This window comes from Camelina sativa, chromosome 9 (assembly GCF_030686135.1).
Source record: "Camelina sativa cultivar CO46 ecotype springtype chromosome 9, ASM3068613v1".
Classification (NCBI taxonomy): domain Eukaryota; kingdom Viridiplantae; phylum Streptophyta; class Magnoliopsida; order Brassicales; family Brassicaceae; genus Camelina; species Camelina sativa.
The window spans coordinates 25,794,189-25,814,330 of record NC_141888.1 but is presented as its reverse complement, the minus strand read 5'-3'; the positions used below and the strand labels follow the sequence as shown (position 1 = coordinate 25,814,330).

Here is a 20,142-nt window from a genome sequence, read left to right as displayed (position 1 = left end):
AACGGAATTGTGGTTCAAGACTCTGAACTGGGACAAGTACGTGTTTTTAAAACAGCATGGTACATCCATGATCCATGTGGGTAAGTTACTGTCTTATATCAACTGTTACGTACTCTGATATCTTGAGAGCATGAACACAAACTGCCCATGTGGGATGAACACAAGTTGTTTTTAATAATTATGATCAGTTTCTTGTGTGAAGATTATGTCTCATGTTTGAGTTGACTTCTTGGTATAGGTGTTATGCCGTCTACACCCAAGGGCTGTGAACTGCAGGAAGAAGAAGTGTGGCCACATTTACCAGTTGAGGCCAAAGAAGAAGATCAAGTGTTCTGTTTTCAACAAGCTTTTTTTTGTTTTTTCTTTCTTATGTTATACTGTATTTTGTGACCAAAGCACTTAAAGAATCCCAAATAAATTCTACCATTGGATAAGGTAAAAATTTAAGAACCCCTAATGAGTTTTTAAACTTTAGAATTTGCAAAGTTTAAATTATAAATAGATTTCATTGTTAAAACGTTAACAAATTTCTTAGTTCGAGTAAAAAAAAGCTCAATATCGCTTTCCTATTCTTCTCTTACCGCTTGTTCTACCTTTTTATTTTCTGTACTTTTCTTACTCCTTTAAATGATCTTTTGAATCTCTTCCTCATAAGATAAAACAAAATGATACGAATTTTAGTGCTCAAAGAATGAGGGTTTAGATCTTACAGGTAAGAAAACATAGAAAGGGATGCAAGAGCAAAACATAAACGAAACTAAGAAACATATTTATGTTCCATTATCGTTAAACAGATGCAACAATTTGGTAAGGATCCTTCAGTTCCCAGTGCTATCGCAATAACAAACGCTCCAAACGCAAACGAAGCCTAACACAAGAAACCGCCTAAAAGCTTCAGATATATGGCAACATTGATGACTAACGGGTGACAAACAAAACTGAAACCAACAATAGTTATGCAATAGCTACACTTACAGTTACAGCAGTCAGTCACCCACTCGAGCATCAGATCTGGAGAAGAAAGAAAGGATGGAGAGAGTGTGAGAAAATGAAAATGAGACCGACAGAGTCAGTTCTACACATTATGTAGTACACAAAACAGAAAATCTTAAATAAATTCCCCGGTGTTGCTGAACTGCTTCCTGAACTCTGACAAAACCATTGACTATATGTAGTAATTGGCTTTTCCATTCATCATCTCTTCTAAACACTTACATAAAAATCTCCAAATTAGAAATCCTAATTAAACAGGAAAATATCTCTAATACTTAGAAGAGTACGTATCAGCTTCACACACGAGGTGACATGAACTTGAAGCCCTAACCACATTAGCCAACTCGTTAAGCATCTCACGTCTCTTTTCCAACATCTCGAGCTCTTTAGATTTGATTGGTTTTGTGGAGAGAGTAGCTTTCTTCAGGCGTCTTGCGTTCTTTAAAATGTATGTAGCCACTTCTTTCTCATCTTCTAGTTGCCATCTGTATCCTTTCCACTCGAATGTCTCAAGATGGAACAACAAACATTCAGGTGCACATTTCGGTTGATTCCATTCCCAGCCGCTCGGACAATCTTTGTTAGGAGAGTAATATGGCTGCGGCCAAGGCAATCAATGAAATATTTAGAGATCATCAAAATACACGTAAGTAGAGCTCGGACTATCCTAAAGAGTGAAATGGCTTACATCTCTGAGCTTGAGGATTTGCAATTTAGGAGAACTATCGAGCATGAGTGAAAGAAGATTACACCACTCTTCTTCGGTTGTATACAGCTCCAAAGATAGAAGCTGATAGAATACTTTACCAGTAGGATACTTAATCTGTGCATCATCAGGCAACATTAGTAGTACACAAAAAAAAACAATGTTAGCCCAACTGCAGATGAAACCACGTGAAAAGAATCTTAAATCTAAAAAAAATTACATGTAAGGGTGATAAGGCTAAGGAAAGACGTTTGGCTGGAGTTAGAGTTTCCAAAATATTCTCATTCTTTATATCAAAAACGTTGGTGATTATTGCCTCCACCAGCTCTGGCGCATTCTTAATCAGACAAAATCCAAGCCCATAGAACCCATTGATGTTCAAGTATTTCAAAGAAGGAGCATTTATCAAATAGCCTCCAACACGTTCCCCATAGTTATCATCTTCAATGGTTAGTCTCTGTAATGATGGCACTGCAATAACGAAATTCGCCACATCGGCTCTGCTAAATCTATACACGATCAAATCTTCAAGCCTAGGACAGTCACATAACAGGTGGAGAACAGATTCTTCGTCTCTGAACCTTACATGGTAAAGGTACATCTTTCTCAGGGACTTGAAACAAACCCCAGAAGGAAGGTCTAAAAGAATTGAACCCTTGAGTTCCAATATTTCGAGTGTATTATTACAACTACACAAAACAGCAGGGAATTTTACTGAGCCTCTCTCTTCAAGGACAAAATCCAGTACCAATTTACGCACATGGCGTGCAAATGCAATTCCAAGCAATGATCCCATCTCCAAATCATCACATTCATATCCAACTTCCAAATGCAAACTCTCTAGAAACGGAGCTTTGTGTGAAATCAAAGATCTGCAAACATCCTCTGAAAATGTATAGTAATGATGACCAGAATCAAACTTGAGATTTGGCAACAACTTCCAAAGAGATTTCCATCTTTTAGACAAAACACTCGTGGTTATGGCATATATTGTTGGAAGTAAAGACAATATCTGCAGAAGCAAAGCTTCAGGCAACTCACTGATCCTGTCCTTGTTCGCAACACCTCGATTACTCAAACTTAAACCACCGATTTTGCTGTATTCAAAAAACAAAAAACAAAAAATTAAGAGTTTTTTTTTTTTTACTTTGGTACCTTTGTTGTTCCATTTTCGTAACCATAGAAAAAAGAAAATAACAAAACCATAAAAACATAAACGGGAGAAGAAAAAAAAAAAGCATACCTTTGTTGTTCCATTTTCGTCAATTTGGTACAAAATACTTCCGATTTGACACTCCAAACGCATATGCAAAAGCAACCTACCACACTAAATCCTTCTGATGCTTCAATTTAATTAGTGTTGCCAGATTCAGCTTCAAAATTATATACTCACTTGCGTTTTTTTTTTTTATTATTAGACAAACAAAAAGGATCAAAAGCATAGACTCTGAAAATGAAGAAGAAAGGAAGAAGACGACGGAAGCAAACAACAAACAACAACACAACTTGAGTCTTTTTCGTTTTCCCTTTTTTTTTTTTAGTATCCAAAAACATTCACAAGCCCAAGTTTGTTTTTCCGGCCCAGGCCCAATTAGACGAATAGTTAACAACATTTTTTAGGGCTTTGATACTATAAAAACCTCGTAATGTAACCAAGTTTTGGCATCCCATCGATTACTCAAAGCTGAAATTTAGTTTTAAACAATGGCCAAACATCATAGTAAAATAGTTCTAAGAGATTTACATGGATTTGAACACGAGATTACATGAACTGGAAGCCTTGCCACAGTAGCCAACTCGTTGAGCATCTCACGTCTCTGCTGGTTTGGTTGGTTTTATGGAGAGAGTAGCTTTCTTCAACCAAGGAAAGAGAGAGATGGGGTTTCTCTCGCTTTTGGCATTTCGAATTGTTTGTTGACACGGACAAAGTCAGGGAAAACCTCTGAAATTATTTCAATATTGAACCTTGGTATTTTGTGGTAATTGTGTTGAGTATTGTCCAACAAATTGTTGTCTTGCATTCATTAGCATGTATGTACCCACATCCAGTGCCGTGCTTACAGGGAAGAGGAAAGGGAAATTGCCCTAAGCCACCAAAAATTAAAAATTTGTTAGGCCACATTTTTTTTCTATCTAGGCTTATGTATTTAAATCCCCTTTTAATAAAAGGGAAGTACACAACTTAAGTTTTGTAGACTTTACAAAAAAATATAAATGGTTACAAATGTATACTAATAGGTTATACATATGATATACTTAACCCTATACACTTCATAAGATAACTTTTTGTATATAAATAATAAATAATAAATTCATAAATCATGGAGTATATAGATAATAAATAATAAATCCATAAATCGTGGAGCAAATATATCACGAAGATCACAACATAGTTATTTCAAATGATCATCTTTTTAATAAAAGAGAAGTACACAACATATTTTATATTATAGTGATTAAATTATATTATTTAATCTAAAATTATAATCGCGGAGTTATTTCAAATGATCTCTTTTTAATAAAAAAGAAGTACACAACATTTTTTGTAGACTTTATATTTTTAATAAATTATACATGGTTACAAATAGGTTATAGATAGGTTATAAATTAATTCATATATTAATAGTTACACCTAAATATTGGGTGCAACCTTAATTGGAGATATTCCAAATTGATAATTGATATATTAATGGTAACAAATAAAATCATGGATCTTCCAAACTGTATTTTCAGAAGATTTTAGTCCTATATCAATTTGTTTCCAAAGATCTTTAAACATAATATTACAAATTTACTTTCCACAGATTTTATTGATAAACCATAACGTTCAATAAAAATTAGGACCATGCTAGAGCACAGATTGAATTTTGTTCCTATATTATAATTTTAAGACTTACATACTCAAGCACGCTTTAAATTTTTATATACTCTAGCACGAAAGCTGCTGGACACACTCTAGCACGGATTAATAATTTTATATACTCTAACACGGGTTAAAATTAACAATATAAGACTTACATAATAGATTTACATTCCATGAATAATATTTACAAAAAAAATTGTTTGCATGAGTTGCATCCAAATAATATTATAAATAATTACATATATAATATTTTAAAAATAATGAAATGTATTTCAACCCGTGCTGTAGCACGGGTCCAAATCTAGTTGATAAGATAAATGTGTATGTAAAGTGGGTTTTTTGGTTTGAGCAGCCCATGACAATATTAATAAATCTAATATATAAAGAAATTTCTACACATGTTTTATACTCTAAATCTAATAACAATAATACTAATGGAAGATAATCTTATTATATAAAGCTTAGTTTTTAAGTTAGTAACTCATATAATCGCGACATGTGTCAAGTATATCGAGAATATTCTGACACATGTGAATATTTTAAATTTATAGAAAAAATTAAAAAAATCTTAAAAATAAAAAGATTATAATTAATATTTTTGTAAAGTATGTAAAACCAAAAGTAACCTATTATATGATTAAATCTAATAGGAAATTTATCTACTAAATTACGAATTTTAATAGAAAATATGCAATTAATAAGAAAAATATGTGCAATTAATAAGAAAAATATATGTATTTTAATTGCAATTATTATTTGTTATAAACATATAGTTAAAAGAAATTTTATACAGAAAAGTGATTAAAATATACAAATTTGATGTGTTAAAATTAGTAATTAACATAATATAAGAAAATTATGAGAATCAAAAAAAATTAATGTAATTTTAAAAAAAATTTCAATCGATGAATAATTTGATAGCATATTTAATATAATTTTATATAATTACATGGATGATTTAACTTAATTTTCAAATTTTAATATTGAGAATATGTCATATACGTGGGATTTAATCTTGTTAAGAATAAAGGAAACTACTTATGGGTTTAAGAATAGTGAATAGTGAACAATTGATAACCTATTTTTCTCACGATTATTCACCGTGTCTGTGTCGTCTACTCGACTCATAAACTTTTTTGCTTCACCTTTCTTTGGCTATGATATCTATAGAGAGAGAGTTGGATTTAGAGCTTGATTATGTGAGTTTGGTAAATGATAGAAAAATTGTAGCTTAGAATTTTTTTTTTTCACCGTTATTGTCTTTAAAACAATATATATATATATATATATATATATATATTTGATATTTCTAATAATAAAATACACATTTTACTTACCCGCCCTAAGCCACAATTCGTCTTAGCACGGCACTGCCCACATCTTCTCGTTGCAAATCTTCAGGCAACTCAATGATCCTGTCCTCGTTCACAACACCTCGATTTCTCAAACTTTCACCACTGATTTTGCTTTTAAGATTCAAAGAAAACATGATGCATACGAATTTTAGTGCTCAAAAGAATTAGAGTTTATAGATCTTACAGTTAAACCGAAAGGGATGCAGAGCAACATACCGTGTACGTGTTCCATTATCGTTAACAGAGAAAACAATTTGGTAAAACCCCTTCAGTTCCCTGTGCTATCGCAATTAAGAACGCTCCAAACGCAAACGCAGCCTAACACAAGAAACCGGCTAAAAGGTTAGATATATGGTAACAGTGACGATTCTGCATCAAAAATTATTCAATCAGTAAGAGAGGATTAACAAAATTAGTGCAATAGCAGTCACTCAATTGAGCTAGCACAAGATTTGGAGAAGAATGAGAAAAAGAGTGTGAGAAAAATTGACACCGATCGTTTTCCTCTGCCCTTTTAAAATTTAGGCTCAATCACACTATAGAGTCAAATTGCACTAAAATTATGCGGTATATAATATTGTTAATTGGTCATAATTTTCAATAACTACATTCCGTAATAAGTTTTCGAAGCATTTTTTTGTAGTTCAACAATTTTGTAGTCCAAAAGTTATGTGTTTTGATGTCAACCGGCAAATAACAAATAGAGAAGATTTTAAAAGTGTGGATAGTACGTATATGGTCTATGCCGTGTTATATGCTGATAGCTCATCATCGAGATTGGTGGATCAATCCTTTCTTGTTTTCCCAAATGGCAATTCTCTAAAAAAAAAAAAAAAAACATGTTTCTGGTGCAACTAAAATACATAACTAAGAAAAACTCAATCGGGCACTGAAGTTGTAAAAGTTACTAAAGAAAATATTCGAATTGGCTTTTACATTCATCTCTCGTAAGCAGTTTTAGAATCGAGAACGAGGTGACATGAATCTGAAGCCCTGACCTCAGTAGCCAACTGGTAGAGCATCTGACGTCTCTTTTCCAACTTGTCGAGCTCCTTAGATTCTATGGGTTTTGTGGAGAGAGTTGCTTTCTCCAGGCATCTTGCGTTCTTAAGGATGTATGTAGCCATTCCTTTCTCATCTTCTAGTTGCGATTCGTATCCTATCCACTCGAATGTCTCAAGATGGAACAACAAACATTCTGGTACACGTTTCGGTTGACTCCAGCCGAAACGACTATCTTTGTTATGGTAGTGATATGGCTGCGGCAAAAGCAGTCAATGTAAGATATTTAGAGATCACCAAAATACATGAAGGTAGAGCTAGCTCGGAGACTATCCTAAAGAGTGAAATGGCTTACGTCAGTGAGCTTGAGGATTTGTAATTTAGGAGAACTATCGAGCATGAGTGAAAGAAGATACAACCACCCATACTTGTTTGTATGTAGCTCCAAAGATAAAAGCTGATAGAAGATTTTACCAATAGGCAGTATTTGTTATACACAAAACAATGTTAGCCAAATTGCAGATAAAAAAATACTTATTAAAGTGTAAAGGAAAAAACTACCTTTAAGGGTGATAAGTCTAAGGAAAGACGTTTGGCTTGAATTAGAGTTTCCAAAATGTTCTCATTCTTTATATCATACACATCACTGACTTTTGCTTCCATAAGCTCTGGCGCATTCTGAATCAGACAAAATTCAAGCCCATCGAACCCATTGATGTTCAAGTATTTCAAAGAAGGAGCATTTATCAAATAGCCTCCAGCACGGTTTGCATAGTGTTGATCTTCTAAGGTTAGTCTATGTAATGATGGCAAGGCAATAGTGAAAGTCGCCACATCGGCATTTCTAAATCTATTAACGACCAAATCTTCAAGTATAGGGCAGCCAGATAAAAGTTTGGAAACAGATTCTTCATCTTTGAAGTGTACATAGGAAAGCTTCAGCGCTTTCAGGGACTTGAAACAAACCGGAGAAGGAAGGTCTAAGATAATTGTACCCGTGAGTTCCAAAATCTCGAGTGTGTTATTACATCTACACAAAACACCCGGGAATTTTACGTAGCCTACTAGCCCTTTACTGAAAACAATGAGTACCAATTTACGCACATGGCGTGCAAATGCAATTCCAACCAATAATCCAATCTCCATAGCATCACATTTATATCCAACTTCCAATTTCAAACTCTCTAGAACCGGAGCTTTATGTAGAATCAGCGTTCTGGAAACATCCTCTGAAAATGTTTGGTGATTATAGTGACAAGAATCAAACTCGAGATTTGGCAACATCGTCCATATAGATTTCCAACTTCTAGACAAACCACTCGTGGCTATAGCAGTTTTTGTTGGAAGTGAAGACAATATATCCACAAGCAAAGGTTCAAGCAACTCACTGATCCTGTCCTCACTCACTACACCTCGATTACACATTCCTAAACCACCGATTTTGCTGTCAAAGAAAAAATCACAATAACACAAAGAAAAAAATGTTTCTAGGGTTCACAGAAATTAAAGTTGGAACTTACAATAAATAAACGGATTCCAGAAGAAAAGAGAAAAAACATAATCGACACAAAGAAACATATATACCGTGGGTGTTGTTCCATTTTCGTTAAATAGAGAAAACAATTTGCTTCAGATTACAAACGCTCCAAACGCAGTCCCTAATACACGAATCCGGCTAAGTGCTTTGATATGATAATGGTGATGAGATGTAAACGAATCACAAAACCCTAATTAATAGAATACCACCACCAAATACCAATGGTCACATGCATTAGGAGACTCTGGAGAAGAGAGAACCAAAGCCTAAATATATTTGTTTTCATCCGGTCCAGGCCCATGAATAGTTAACGAATATTTAACAATTTGTAGTGTGAATAAATAGAAATTATTAGGAAAATCAAAATATTGTTAAATTTATTTGATAATTTATATTCGATAAAATGCATGTAATTTGAAATACTGTTATTATACTAACTAGGAAGTCGATCCGTACGTTGCCGCACGGAAAGTTGAAATTCTTAATGAATTAACATTACTAATTTGCTATATGTTCAACTTATTATTGGAAAAGAAAATTTATATACAAAATTGGTATTGCAAATTTAGTCTCTCTCATTTTTTTTGTTATCATATATTGGCAGAGCCGTCTCTAAGTTTTTGAGGGCCACCAGCAAATAAAAAAAGGGGCTGCTTATATTAGAAAACAAAAGAATTAAAAACTAAAAGAGGTTAGCACTTGGGTTCAAATTGGAGAGCTCAAACTCTTCAAGAAAGGTTATTACCGCTAGACTAAAGGAAGCATTTATAAAATTGGGCCAAAAAAACTTATAAAATATGCGGCTGCAAGCATATGCTTCATTGGCCTGGCCTTTGGGTCGGCTCTGTATATTGGTATATGTATCTTAAATAATTTAGCAACCTAGCTTACTATCACGCAAAAGTAAACTTTACTTGATCTACCTAAAATCATTATTTCTTTATCACATATTGATATTTTCTTTCCTTAACCAAATCTATTTTCTTGTGACGCAATAGAATAAGATTTAGCTCTAGAACAGGCAGTTCGGGATGAAATTCTTGCAAAGAACCATCGAAATTTTTTCAAAAGACTAATGCGAGCCGAGATTGGCTTAGGCTTGTTTATGTTCTTATTTACTTGTTCTTCTTCTTCACAAATTTGTCCTTGTTTTTAGAAAATATTTTGTATCAAAGCTATTGTAGTTACTACAATTTCTTTTCACCAATAAAGTTCTCATATTTATCAAAAAAAAAAAAAAAAATTAGTTCAGATCATAAAAAACTTTAAATTAGAAATTTCATACAATAAAGTTTTTATTAACTTACGATCGACTGGTCCGGAAAACAGTCTCGCGTTTGAAATATTAGACCACATTACAAGAAACATATTGTTTATTAGCTTAAAAAGTTATCTCGTTCTTTTGTCAGAAACCTTGCCTCCTAAAAAGGATGGACCAAAGAAAAAATTATGAATAATCAAATCGAATGATTAGAAAAAAAAAGAAAGTTTACACATTCCCAAAGATAGACAGATTTCAAAATTTTGTCACACTACTATTGTTCACAAAAGATATCGGCATTACGTATACGCTTTGAAAAGAACAACTTCAACAGACATATGAATGTTAGCATATTGAGAGATAAAGAAGAAACAGAGTAAGAGACAAACTCAAAACAAAATTGATTTATATAGAAAACAAATAGACACAACAACATAATAACTTGTGTCTCTTCACACATAACCAAACTCACCAATTAGTCACCCTTAATTGAGTTTTAGTCTTACACTGAGCTGCCTTCTTCGTCATCACAACTTTCAGTTTTAAACGAGTAAAATAACATTTGTGTCTCCCTCTTGGTAATTTCTTTCTTCCCACACAAGGTATTAACTTGTCTCTTCGTCTCTTTGATGAAGTTCCTCCTTTTTCTCTTGTCAGTTTGACATAAGAAGATCTTGGAGTTTCTAATTCACGCATGCTTCTCTTTTATCATCTTCAATTTTTCTACGTGAACATTGTCACGTCCCCTCTGTGATATTTCGTCACGTTTCCATACCACCCTTGTTCTTACAACCTTCTTCACCTTCTTTTTCTCTAAGGTGCACTTTTTCTTATCCTTTTTTGAAATTGGCTGCTTCTCCCTTTTCTCTCTTAGGAAGCAGCCTCCTTTCTTGCCTAGTGTCTTCCTTTGATCACCATCATTTCACGTCTTTGTGAAACTTTTTCCCCGTCTTCTTCAGTTATCTTTTCCACTCGCTTAAGCTCCATTGTTCTCCGAGGTATGCTTCGTTCTTTGCTCCATTTTTCTCCGAAGTAAACATCCTCTTCTGCTCCATTTTTCTCCGAGGTAAGTTTTCTCTTATGCTCCATTTTTTCTATGAGGTTTCTCCTTTAATACTTGGTGTGTCTCTTTGTTCACCGTCACATCTCTTTGACGTCTAATGCGTTCCCTTGAACCTTTTTGCTGAGTGGTGTTACTCTGTTCTTCCAACATACACTTCTCCGTGTTGTTATCTTCCTCACAAATATAACACCACTTTTTTTTGCTAATTCGCCATGCTCTGTTTCTTTCAACAGGCGGCTTCTCCGTCTTATTTCAGTTGAAGAACTCTTCAAATTCTCAACTTCATCGAGTGATGTCTTCTTAGCATCCTTGAGAAGATTTTTCTATCTCCTTCATCCCTTTGGAACCTTCTTCTTGAAGATATTTCTCTTCTTCTTACAACGAAGTTCTTCTTATTTTGTTGTGCTTGGACAGGATCCAAGACCCTATAATACCATGTTAGAATATTGAGAGAAAAAGAAGAAACAGAGTTAGAGACCTTTGTCTCTTCCCTTTTAAAGAAGACAAGAACAAAACTGAAACTTTATTTAAAATCTGAAACTACCAACTACACAATGGCTTGAATCTCTTCCCACTTGTGCCTCTCCAATGAAACAACACAAACAAACTAACACGTCAATACCAGATTTTGCAACTATTAACCATAGTCAGTTATAGCCAACAATGAAGACATGAATCTATATTTGCTGGGTTCAATTGGCAAAGTTTTAAACCACAAAAATGATAAAAAGGTAGACAACCATTTCGTACAAAGATATGTAATTGATTCATGCAGAATTTAACATGTCTATCAAAACGATTTATAATCAAGGGGCCTAAAAAGAAGTGCAACATTTTAATTAAGCATTTCAGCCATTGAACATGTTCTTTCATCGTTGAACTTGTGACAACCCAATCAATTGGTGGCAACTTGTCATGTGGGAAGGTTGTTAAAAGGTGGGAACAAGAGTTCGAGGAACACCTGGCGCACCAATAACCTACTGGTGGATTTGGATATCCACAGTGATGGGTTAGGATTGATGCCCTGCAGGGCCAGCTTGGGGTTCGTTGGGACGGCTAGCAGTGGGCTAGATTTTATTGTAACAACCCGTCCCATGGACCCCACTAGCCTCACTTCTAGTCGTCCAAACGGACCCCAAGCTGGCCCTGCAAGGCATTGAAGCTAGTGGGGTCCACAGGACGGGTTGTTACAGGGCTAAACTCCGTATCAACCCCAAAGAAGAAGACGAGAAAAAACGGATCAATCACGATGCTTTAGTAATTCTAAAGCTCATTTTAATTTTAATAGATTTTGTTCGTCCCTGAATATTATCCAAAAATCTAAACCCACAAACTCAACACTATGTGAACAACAATTGTATGGCTATGAAAAGAACCCAAGAATTTGGAACTTACCAAAGTAAGATTGATTGAAACGTTGGCGGGAGTGTACAATACATGATACGCTCTAGATCAGTGGACACAAAATCGATTGGGCTTAGTGAGAGTATGGCGTCGTCGACTCGTCGTGGAAAATAGGATTCAAAAGAGGATTCCTTAAGTTTTGTTTAACAATTTCTGTTTCTCAAAGATTCACAAAAGATTTGTGTTGGAATTCATAATTCAGAATGAGGAACAAAATCATTTTACAATTCAGTTTCATTGGTTTAGGTATATAAATGAGGCTGAAGAGGCACAACGAAAGATGGTGATAATTAAAAAGAGGAAGAAACGATGTTTCACAAAAGAACGCGAACAAAATGTTGCAATTGAAAGACACACCTCTTGGTTAGTTGGTTTCATGAAACGATGCTTCACCAGTTTAGGTATATAAATCAGTATAAAGTGGCACAACTAATGGTGGTGAGATCTAAGCATAGAAAGAGGCGATGCTTCACATAAGACGTGATTATGAATAAAAAGTCGCGATTAAAAGACACATCTTTTAGTTTAGTGAGCGAATTTTCCATAAAAAAACCACAGCCCTTAGATTAAGAGGAGACTAACCTCAAGTGTTGGATTATAATGATGACATCAGCAGTCTCTTAAAAACTGGTTTGCTATTAAGAGTGTTTAGTCTGAATTTCGGATTTAGTTCAATTAGATTATTCCGATTTTGAGTTATACGCAACAAAGAAATATCTACCAAACTGAATTCATAGTATAGAGTTTCTCACTTTTTGAAAGTTTTGGTTTAAATCCGAATAACCTGTAGTTACAATATACAAATTGATATAATAAAGGTAAATGGAGCGTTTGATACAAATCAACAACATTTATAGCTTTTATTATTTTTATGTGATTTAAACTCAAATATTGAATTATTTATGATTTATAGTTTAGAGAAACTTCTTTTAAATTTTTAGTCACCACATACTTCATGATAAGTTACTTTTATATATTTATCTTCTATGCAACAACAAAAAAAAGTCAAAAGAACTGAACTCTAGAACTTATCGAGCACACACAAAAAAAAAATATTGCCATATACTCTTTTAACATCTAACAACCTTTATTAATATGAACCAGAAAATATACATGATCATCAGTGAGATTATAATTACAACCAATAGTTTGAGTAACGAAGAAGCAAAAAGCAAATACTTAATCATCTTCGTCATTATCGTCAATCTAGTGTGACTATCATACTTGGGAATCATCTTCTTTTTATTGATGAAATACCGGTAACGCATTCGAAAGTCATAGGTAGCGATCCATCTGTTACATCGCATAACTTTCGGATTGATCGAAACTCTTATAACGTAAGAGATGTCATTGATCTTGGTTGTACTTAATACCCATTTCTGTTGATATGGTATACGACATTTTCTGATTCTCCTGTTGTTAGCGTTCCACTCCTCTTTAACATATAGTTTTCATGGTGGTTTACGTGCCGGTTGTTGCTTACATATCAAATCCGAGTGGATTTGTAATAATCTTTGATACGTCCACAATAGATCATACTGACGACGTTCGGTACCAATTGCACAACTAACATATGATGTTAGTAATAGTATGACCAAACACACGGCCAATATGACCGAAAAACTCTCGACAAAAACACTGGACATTGAGAAACAACAATTGATTTGGAACCACCGATGATCAGATCTACTATCCGAGAACAAGAGCCAACAAAGAGGTAGTGTAATAACGGAAGAAACCACATGGAATCCTCCGGAAAACAGTGAAGCACCATTTCGATGCAAGTATGTTCTCATCATCAACACTGGAATGTTCGAACGGTATATTAAATGAAAAGGCTAAAAGCAATAACTGAGAAAAGAAAACGAGGAGAAACCAACCAACTTCGAATAATCAAGCGCCGGACGGAGTTGCAGAGCTGTCGATGTTGTTTTTGAAAAAGGTTGTTATCGATCGCTTCTTTTCACCGAGAGGAAAAATATATAACAAATACAAACTAAGGAAATACAAACGAAAATTGAGACAGAGAGAAGTACGGCCGACGCCGGAGTCGACGCCGGCCGGAGATATTAAAAGCTTTTGTTGTGAACAATCGATCGCCTTCGTTGTCGTAGGGAGAGAAAACGGTTTTAAATCGCACTTTTTTCTTTTTTTATTACCATATACTCTATCTGTTCCAATTCCAATATATAAGATCTTTTAGCTTTTTTTATTTGTTCCATTTTATTAGAACTTTTCAAGTTTCTTTAATATTAATTTAATAAATTTAACTATTTAAATTTTGTAGTATTTTCTATTTATTGGATTTTGTTAAATGGTAAAACATTTATTGTTTTTTAATTTTTGTGTGTTTTAGCCAAAAACTCTTATAATTTGGAGCAGAGAGAGTATTTTTTTTTTTTTTGTCAACCACAATAGCATGTTAATAATCGACTATGATATAAGTAAACATACACTTATACTAAAATGGGTTTTGTAAAATGAATTATTTTCTGATTGTTTCTAGAAAAATACAGTATTTTTTTACACAATCGTGAATTTGATTATTTGAACACCTAACAAAGAAAGTTCAACAAAGATATTATTGCTGAACGAAACAGATTAAGTGCTGCAAAAAATATAAAGATCACTATATAATTGGATCTGCGTGCCTTCTAAAAATCGGGTCAAATGCTCCAATGGGTCGTTTTAAGGTCCGCATGCTTTTGTAGTTTTGTGTCAAAATTACTGTCTATACTAGATTTTAATCCGCGGTATATTTGATATTTTGCAAATAGAGGAATAACTAAATTTTTGAACGTGTAGCTAAATGTCTATATTAATTTTTTTTACCTGTATTATACTTCATGACTATTTAGTTGTTATATTTAGTTTGTTTTGTTTAGTGTTTGAAATTTTATTTTGATTTTTAATTATTATAACAAAAAAATAAGGGATCTAAATACATAATAAGTAATTTATACGCTATAATTAAATCACATTTTTCCTAATGATTCAATTATTTTACACAATCTTATTTAAATCGCCTTAATTTTATATGTCAAATCTTCTAATATTAATAGTGTTGACAAATAATAAAATGAGGATTTAACTCGTGTTAACACAAATTTAATGATACTTTATTAATTCCAACATATCATCTTTATAACTCATCTACTATATAACCATATTACATAGTATTTTGAACTTTTTTAATTTTACATATTCATAATATTTTAAAATTTTATTAAGTTTATATACATATATATTTTAATTATAATTTTTAAATAAATGTGAATCGAAGTTTTTCTTACGTTAAGAATCAAAACTCCCAGGTTTTGGAAAACAAAATTGGAGTCAAATTGTTGTTTTCTTGGTTTGCAAAAGATTCATAGATAGAAAATTTTCAATACACAATAGAAGGTGTAGTTAAATATATCATATTTTGTGTTTTTATATTGATTTTGCTGTCATTTTTTAGTTGGAATGGAATGTAAAATATTTAGGAAACAAAATCTGAAATAATGTTATTTTTGGAAACTTTTGAAGGGTTAATGTTGTAAATAAAAAATTAAATAAGCAAAACTAAAAGGGCATAACACAAAATGTACTTCAAAAATGTTAATATAGATTACTTTTGGTCGAAGATTTTGTTTGTTGTGTAAATTTTAATTTGCCCAATGGCAAACCTTGTAATATCCTACATGCCAACTGGTTATTTTGTTGTCAATACTGCTAAAATAAGTATATAGTTACAAAATTGTAGAACTCCAAAAGAAAGAACTAAATTGAAAGTAGTCAAAACAGAAAAAGTGGATAAACTAATATTTATTTTGCTTGTTTGCCAAAAAAAAAAATGCTTATGATGGTTTTTTTTCTTTTCTCAAGATGATATCAATCAACTAACACAAAGCCTTGGTGAATGTTGAACATATAGGCCATGAATGGCTGCTGGTTTTTAACTGGTTTTTAGATTTTAGTTTTTAGCTTTTGGATTTTGGTTTTTGTTTTTTTAGTTTTTGATTTTTGGTGTAGATTTTAGTTTTTTTTTCAAAATCTTGAATGGTGACTTGATTAGTTTTTGGTTTTTATGTATAATAATTATTTTAAAAATAATAAAATAATGATTATAATTTTTTATTAAAAAAAAGATACAATGATGCAGGAAAAAAACATATGTTGCACAATAAAAAAAAAAGTTTTAGTTTGTTTTAGAATTTAAGGAAATTAGAATAAATCTATATTAGAAAAAAAAATTAAAAAAAAAATCACGCTGAAAAACCAGATTTTTGTGGGTTTTAGATTTTATGAACAAAATGCTAAAATCCTTCAAAATCTGGTTTTCCTAAATTCTAGAAAATCTATTTTTTTCATAATCATGAATGGCTAAAAAATGGATTTTACAGAATCTAAAACCAAAAACTGATGTAAAATCAGGTGTCATTCAAGGCCATATTTTTTGTTAATGCTAACACAAAACAGAGATGTAGGCTATATTCATCTATTGCTTTGAAAATGCAAAAGTTATTTTTTTGGCAATTCTTAAGCATCTTTTGGATTGGCGATTGCTATATATATATATATATATATATATATATATATATATATATATATACTAGATTAGGACCCGCGGTACACCGCAGGGCAAATTATTTATAATTAAAAATTTTAAATTATAAGTTGTATTTATTGGTTAAATAATTGTATAATAATTGTTAATTTTATAGTTTAAACCATATAATGCTGTAATATAATTTATTTTTACATAACATTTATTTAATCAATTTAATTAGATATGTCTATTTTCTGATATCAATAGTGTTAACAAAATAATGAAATAATGTTTTACCCGTGTAACACCGAATTAATGAAACCTGTCCCGCTATATATCGTCCCGAAATATTTAAACTCGCACTATATCATCTTAGTTTTTAATATTTATTGTTTTGTATTATAAATATTAGATTGAGTTGATATGTTATTTATTAAGATTGTAATTATTTACATTTTATAAGATTGACGCTTCTTATAAAGTTTAAATATTTATAATACTTAGAATTCTTAAAACGGTTGAGTATTTTTCATATTTGAAGTTTCCTAAAAGTTTAAATATATTATTAATATTTTAAAAGTCTTCTAATTTTTTTTAAAGTTGAAATATTTATAATATTTCAACTTTATATTTGAAACTTCATTAACTTTTAAATATTATTAATATTTAATAAAGTTTAACTTTCTAAAAATATAAATATTTATAATATTTAATATAAATATTTATAATATTTAACTTTTTAAAAATCTTTAAGGTAAAGAACCGGAATAAACCAAATTAAAGTTTTTAAATTTGAATACCTGATAAATTAATCTTTCTACTCATTTGTATTCTGAATCATTTTGGTCTCTTTTATAGTATGACTCTAAACTATTGCCCAATTTTTTAGGCGATGTGGGATATTGTACCGGTATTTTTTTTATTCATCTATTGAGTAATATACATCTATTTTAAACAATTTTATTACATCATATGCAAGAAAAAATCACAATTTTTATTAACTAAATGTATTATAGAATAGTTCAAGATAATTTAAATACAAATTCAAATAAAAATGAAAGAGAATCATATATTTATGTTTAAATGAGGTAGACAAATTTTCTTATTTTAAAAAATCTTACCTATAACTAATTTTGAAATTTTTGGTAACTAATATTAAAGTCAATGCATTAAATGCAAAAACTTTCCAAAAAGTATTTTTGAGCAAAAACTACTTCAAAAATACTAGTATAGATATACCAAATTGACTAAATATGGGTGCTAGATTTTATTAAGAACCCCAACTCATGTCACTTCAGCCAATTTACCCTGTGAAGTACTTATGCTTCAAAACATTTGAGAAAACCAATAATTGGAGATGTACATATTTTTAGTAGTTTGGGCACTTTCATCCCTTATTTGTGTGTTTCTGAACTGCTTAGTGCTTACTGAACTCCGAGAAAATCATCGACTAAATTTGTAAAAGTTCACTACATAGATAAAATTGGCAGTTCCATTCATCATCATCCCTTCTATCTACAAAATAGAAATCATAATTGAACAGGAAAATATCATAATAATTAACTAGAAGAGTAGGTATCAGCTTCACACACGAGCTGACATGAATCTGAAGCCCTTGCCACACTAGCTAACTCGTTGAGCATCTCACGTCTCTTTTCCAACTTGTCAAGCTCCGTAGAATCGATGAGTTTTGTGGAGAGAGTTGCGTTCTTCAGACGTCCTGCGTTCTTAAGAATGTATGTAGCCACTTCTTTCTCATCTTCTCGTTGCCAATCGTAATTTGTCCACACGAATGTCTCAAGATGGAACAACAAACATTCTGGTACACATTTTGGTTGATTCCATTTCCGGTCCACCATAGAGCCTTTATCACCATACCACCGTGACTGAGATCAATGTAATATATTTTTTTTTTAAATCAGAAAGAGCACTTGGGAAAAGAGAAAAAGGTAGTTGACTAATGTAATGACTTACATCGATGAGCTTGAGGATTTGTAATTGAGGAGAATTATCGAGCATGAGCGAAAGTAGATTCCACCACTCTTCTTTGTTTGTACGCAGCTCCAAAGATAGAAGCTGAGAGAAGATTTTACCAGTGGGATACTTAATCTTGTACAGGAGACAAAACAATGTTAGTAGCCCCATTGCAGATAAAAGAACCCTAATGAAATAAAATAAAAACTTAAAAATCTAACAGTTACCTCTAAGGATGATAAGTTAAAGGAAAGACGTCTGGCTGCAGTTAGAGATTCCAGGATGTTCTCATTGGTTATATAAGAAACGTCACTGACTTTTGCTTCCACAAGCTCTGGCGCATTCTCAATAAAAAAAAAACTCGAGCCCACTTAACCTACTGATGTTCAAGTATTTCAAAGAAGGAGCATTTATCACATAGCCACCATCACCTTCTCCATTGTATTCATCTTCAATGGTTAGTCTCTGTAACGATGGCACCGCAATAGTGAAAGTATCCTTACTGGTAGATTCATGCACGACCAAATCTTCAAGACAAGGGCAGCCACATAAAAGGTTGGAAACAGATTCTTCGTCTTTGAAGCTTACATAGTAAAGTTGCAGCTTTCTCATGGACTTGAAACAAACCGGAGAAGGAAAGTCTAAAAAACTGAAACACTCGAGTTTCAAGATTTCAAGTGTATCATTACATGTACACAAAACACTCGGAAATCTTACTGCGTGAAATTCAAAACTGAGTACCAATTCTCGCACATGGCGTGCAAAAGCAATTGCAATCCATATCCCAACATCCGAAGCATCACAATGCTTTTCTTCAACTATCAAATGCAGACTGTCTAGAACTGGTGCTTTATGTGAAATCAAAGATCTGCAAACATCCTCTGAAAATGTACGGTGATAGCAAGAATCGAACTTGAGTTTTGGCAACATCTTCCAAAGAGATCTCCAACTTTTAGACAAAACACTGGTGGCTATGGCAGTTTTTGTTGGAAGTGAAGACAATATATGCAAAAGCAAAGCTTCAGGCAACTCACTGATCCTATCCTCACTCACTACACCTCGATTACTCAAACCTAAACCACCGATTTTGCTGTATTAAAAAATACAAAATAACAAAAAGTTAAGATCTTTAGGGTTCACAGAGATTAAGGTCAGGGCTTACAACTAAGAAAGCCATATAAATAAATTCCGAGCAAGAAGACAAAAAAAAAAAACCATAAACGAAACAAAGAGACTTACCGCTGTTGTTGTCGTTGTTCCATTATCGTTAAACAAAGACAGAATTTGGTACAAAATCCCTCGGATTACGAACGCTCCAAACACAAACGAACGCAAAAGAAGCCTACCACATTAAATCCGTTCTGATTCAGCTTCAAAATTATATTATTCACTTGTGTTTTTTTTTTTATTAGGCAAACAAAAGGATCCAAATGCATAGACGACTCTGAAGAAG

General features: G+C 32.5%; 3 protein-coding genes, 1 long non-coding RNA gene and 1 pseudogene across 5 annotated transcripts; all 5 read right to left on the bottom strand.

Moving 5' to 3' along the window:
• Positions 1-1,170: 1,170 nt before the first annotated feature.
• LOC147938754 (FBD-associated F-box protein At3g49020-like) lies at positions 1,171-3,207 on the bottom strand. 2 transcript variants are annotated; one of them, XM_087465343.1, is made up of 4 exons: positions 2,943-3,207; positions 1,920-2,796; positions 1,682-1,816; positions 1,171-1,591 (listed from the first exon to the last, which is right to left on the bottom strand). In XM_087465343.1, exons 1-4 carry the CDS (start codon positions 2,954-2,956, stop codon positions 1,262-1,264), a joined length of 1,356 nt encoding a protein of 451 aa, XP_087321469.1. In that variant the 5' UTR covers positions 2,957-3,207; the 3' UTR covers positions 1,171-1,261. The 2 variants fall into 2 exon arrangements, with proteins under 2 accessions (XP_087321469.1, XP_087321470.1); XM_087465344.1 differs by lacking the exon at positions 2,943-3,207 and adding an exon at positions 2,855-2,868.
• A 3,538-nt stretch (positions 3,208-6,745) lies between these two features.
• On the bottom strand, positions 6,746-8,644 carry LOC147938753 (FBD-associated F-box protein At3g49020-like). Its single transcript, XM_087465342.1, has 4 exons — positions 8,504-8,644; positions 7,481-8,363; positions 7,275-7,376; positions 6,746-7,176 (listed from the first exon to the last, which is right to left on the bottom strand). Exons 1-4 carry the CDS (start codon positions 8,518-8,520, stop codon positions 6,856-6,858), a joined length of 1,323 nt encoding a protein of 440 aa, XP_087321468.1. The 5' UTR covers positions 8,521-8,644; the 3' UTR covers positions 6,746-6,855.
• Positions 8,645-13,252: 4,608 nt separating this feature from the next.
• On the bottom strand, positions 13,253-14,346 carry LOC147938752 (uncharacterized). Its single transcript, XR_015567357.1, has 2 exons — positions 14,065-14,346; positions 13,253-13,988 (listed from the first exon to the last, which is right to left on the bottom strand). It is a non-coding gene; the product is annotated as an uncharacterized LOC147938752 (long non-coding RNA).
• Positions 14,347-18,148: 3,802 nt separating this feature from the next.
• LOC104711401 (FBD-associated F-box protein At3g49020-like) lies at positions 18,149-20,125 on the bottom strand. Its single transcript, XM_087465340.1, has 4 exons — positions 19,929-20,125; positions 18,917-19,779; positions 18,690-18,824; positions 18,149-18,601 (listed from the first exon to the last, which is right to left on the bottom strand). Exons 1-2 carry the CDS (start codon positions 19,949-19,951, stop codon positions 19,035-19,037), a joined length of 768 nt encoding a protein of 255 aa, XP_087321466.1. The 5' UTR covers positions 19,952-20,125; the 3' UTR covers positions 18,149-18,601; positions 18,690-18,824; positions 18,917-19,034.
• On the bottom strand, positions 18,275-19,032 carry LOC147938751 (FBD-associated F-box protein At3g49020 pseudogene; annotated as a pseudogene).
• Positions 20,126-20,142: the final 17 nt, after the last annotated feature.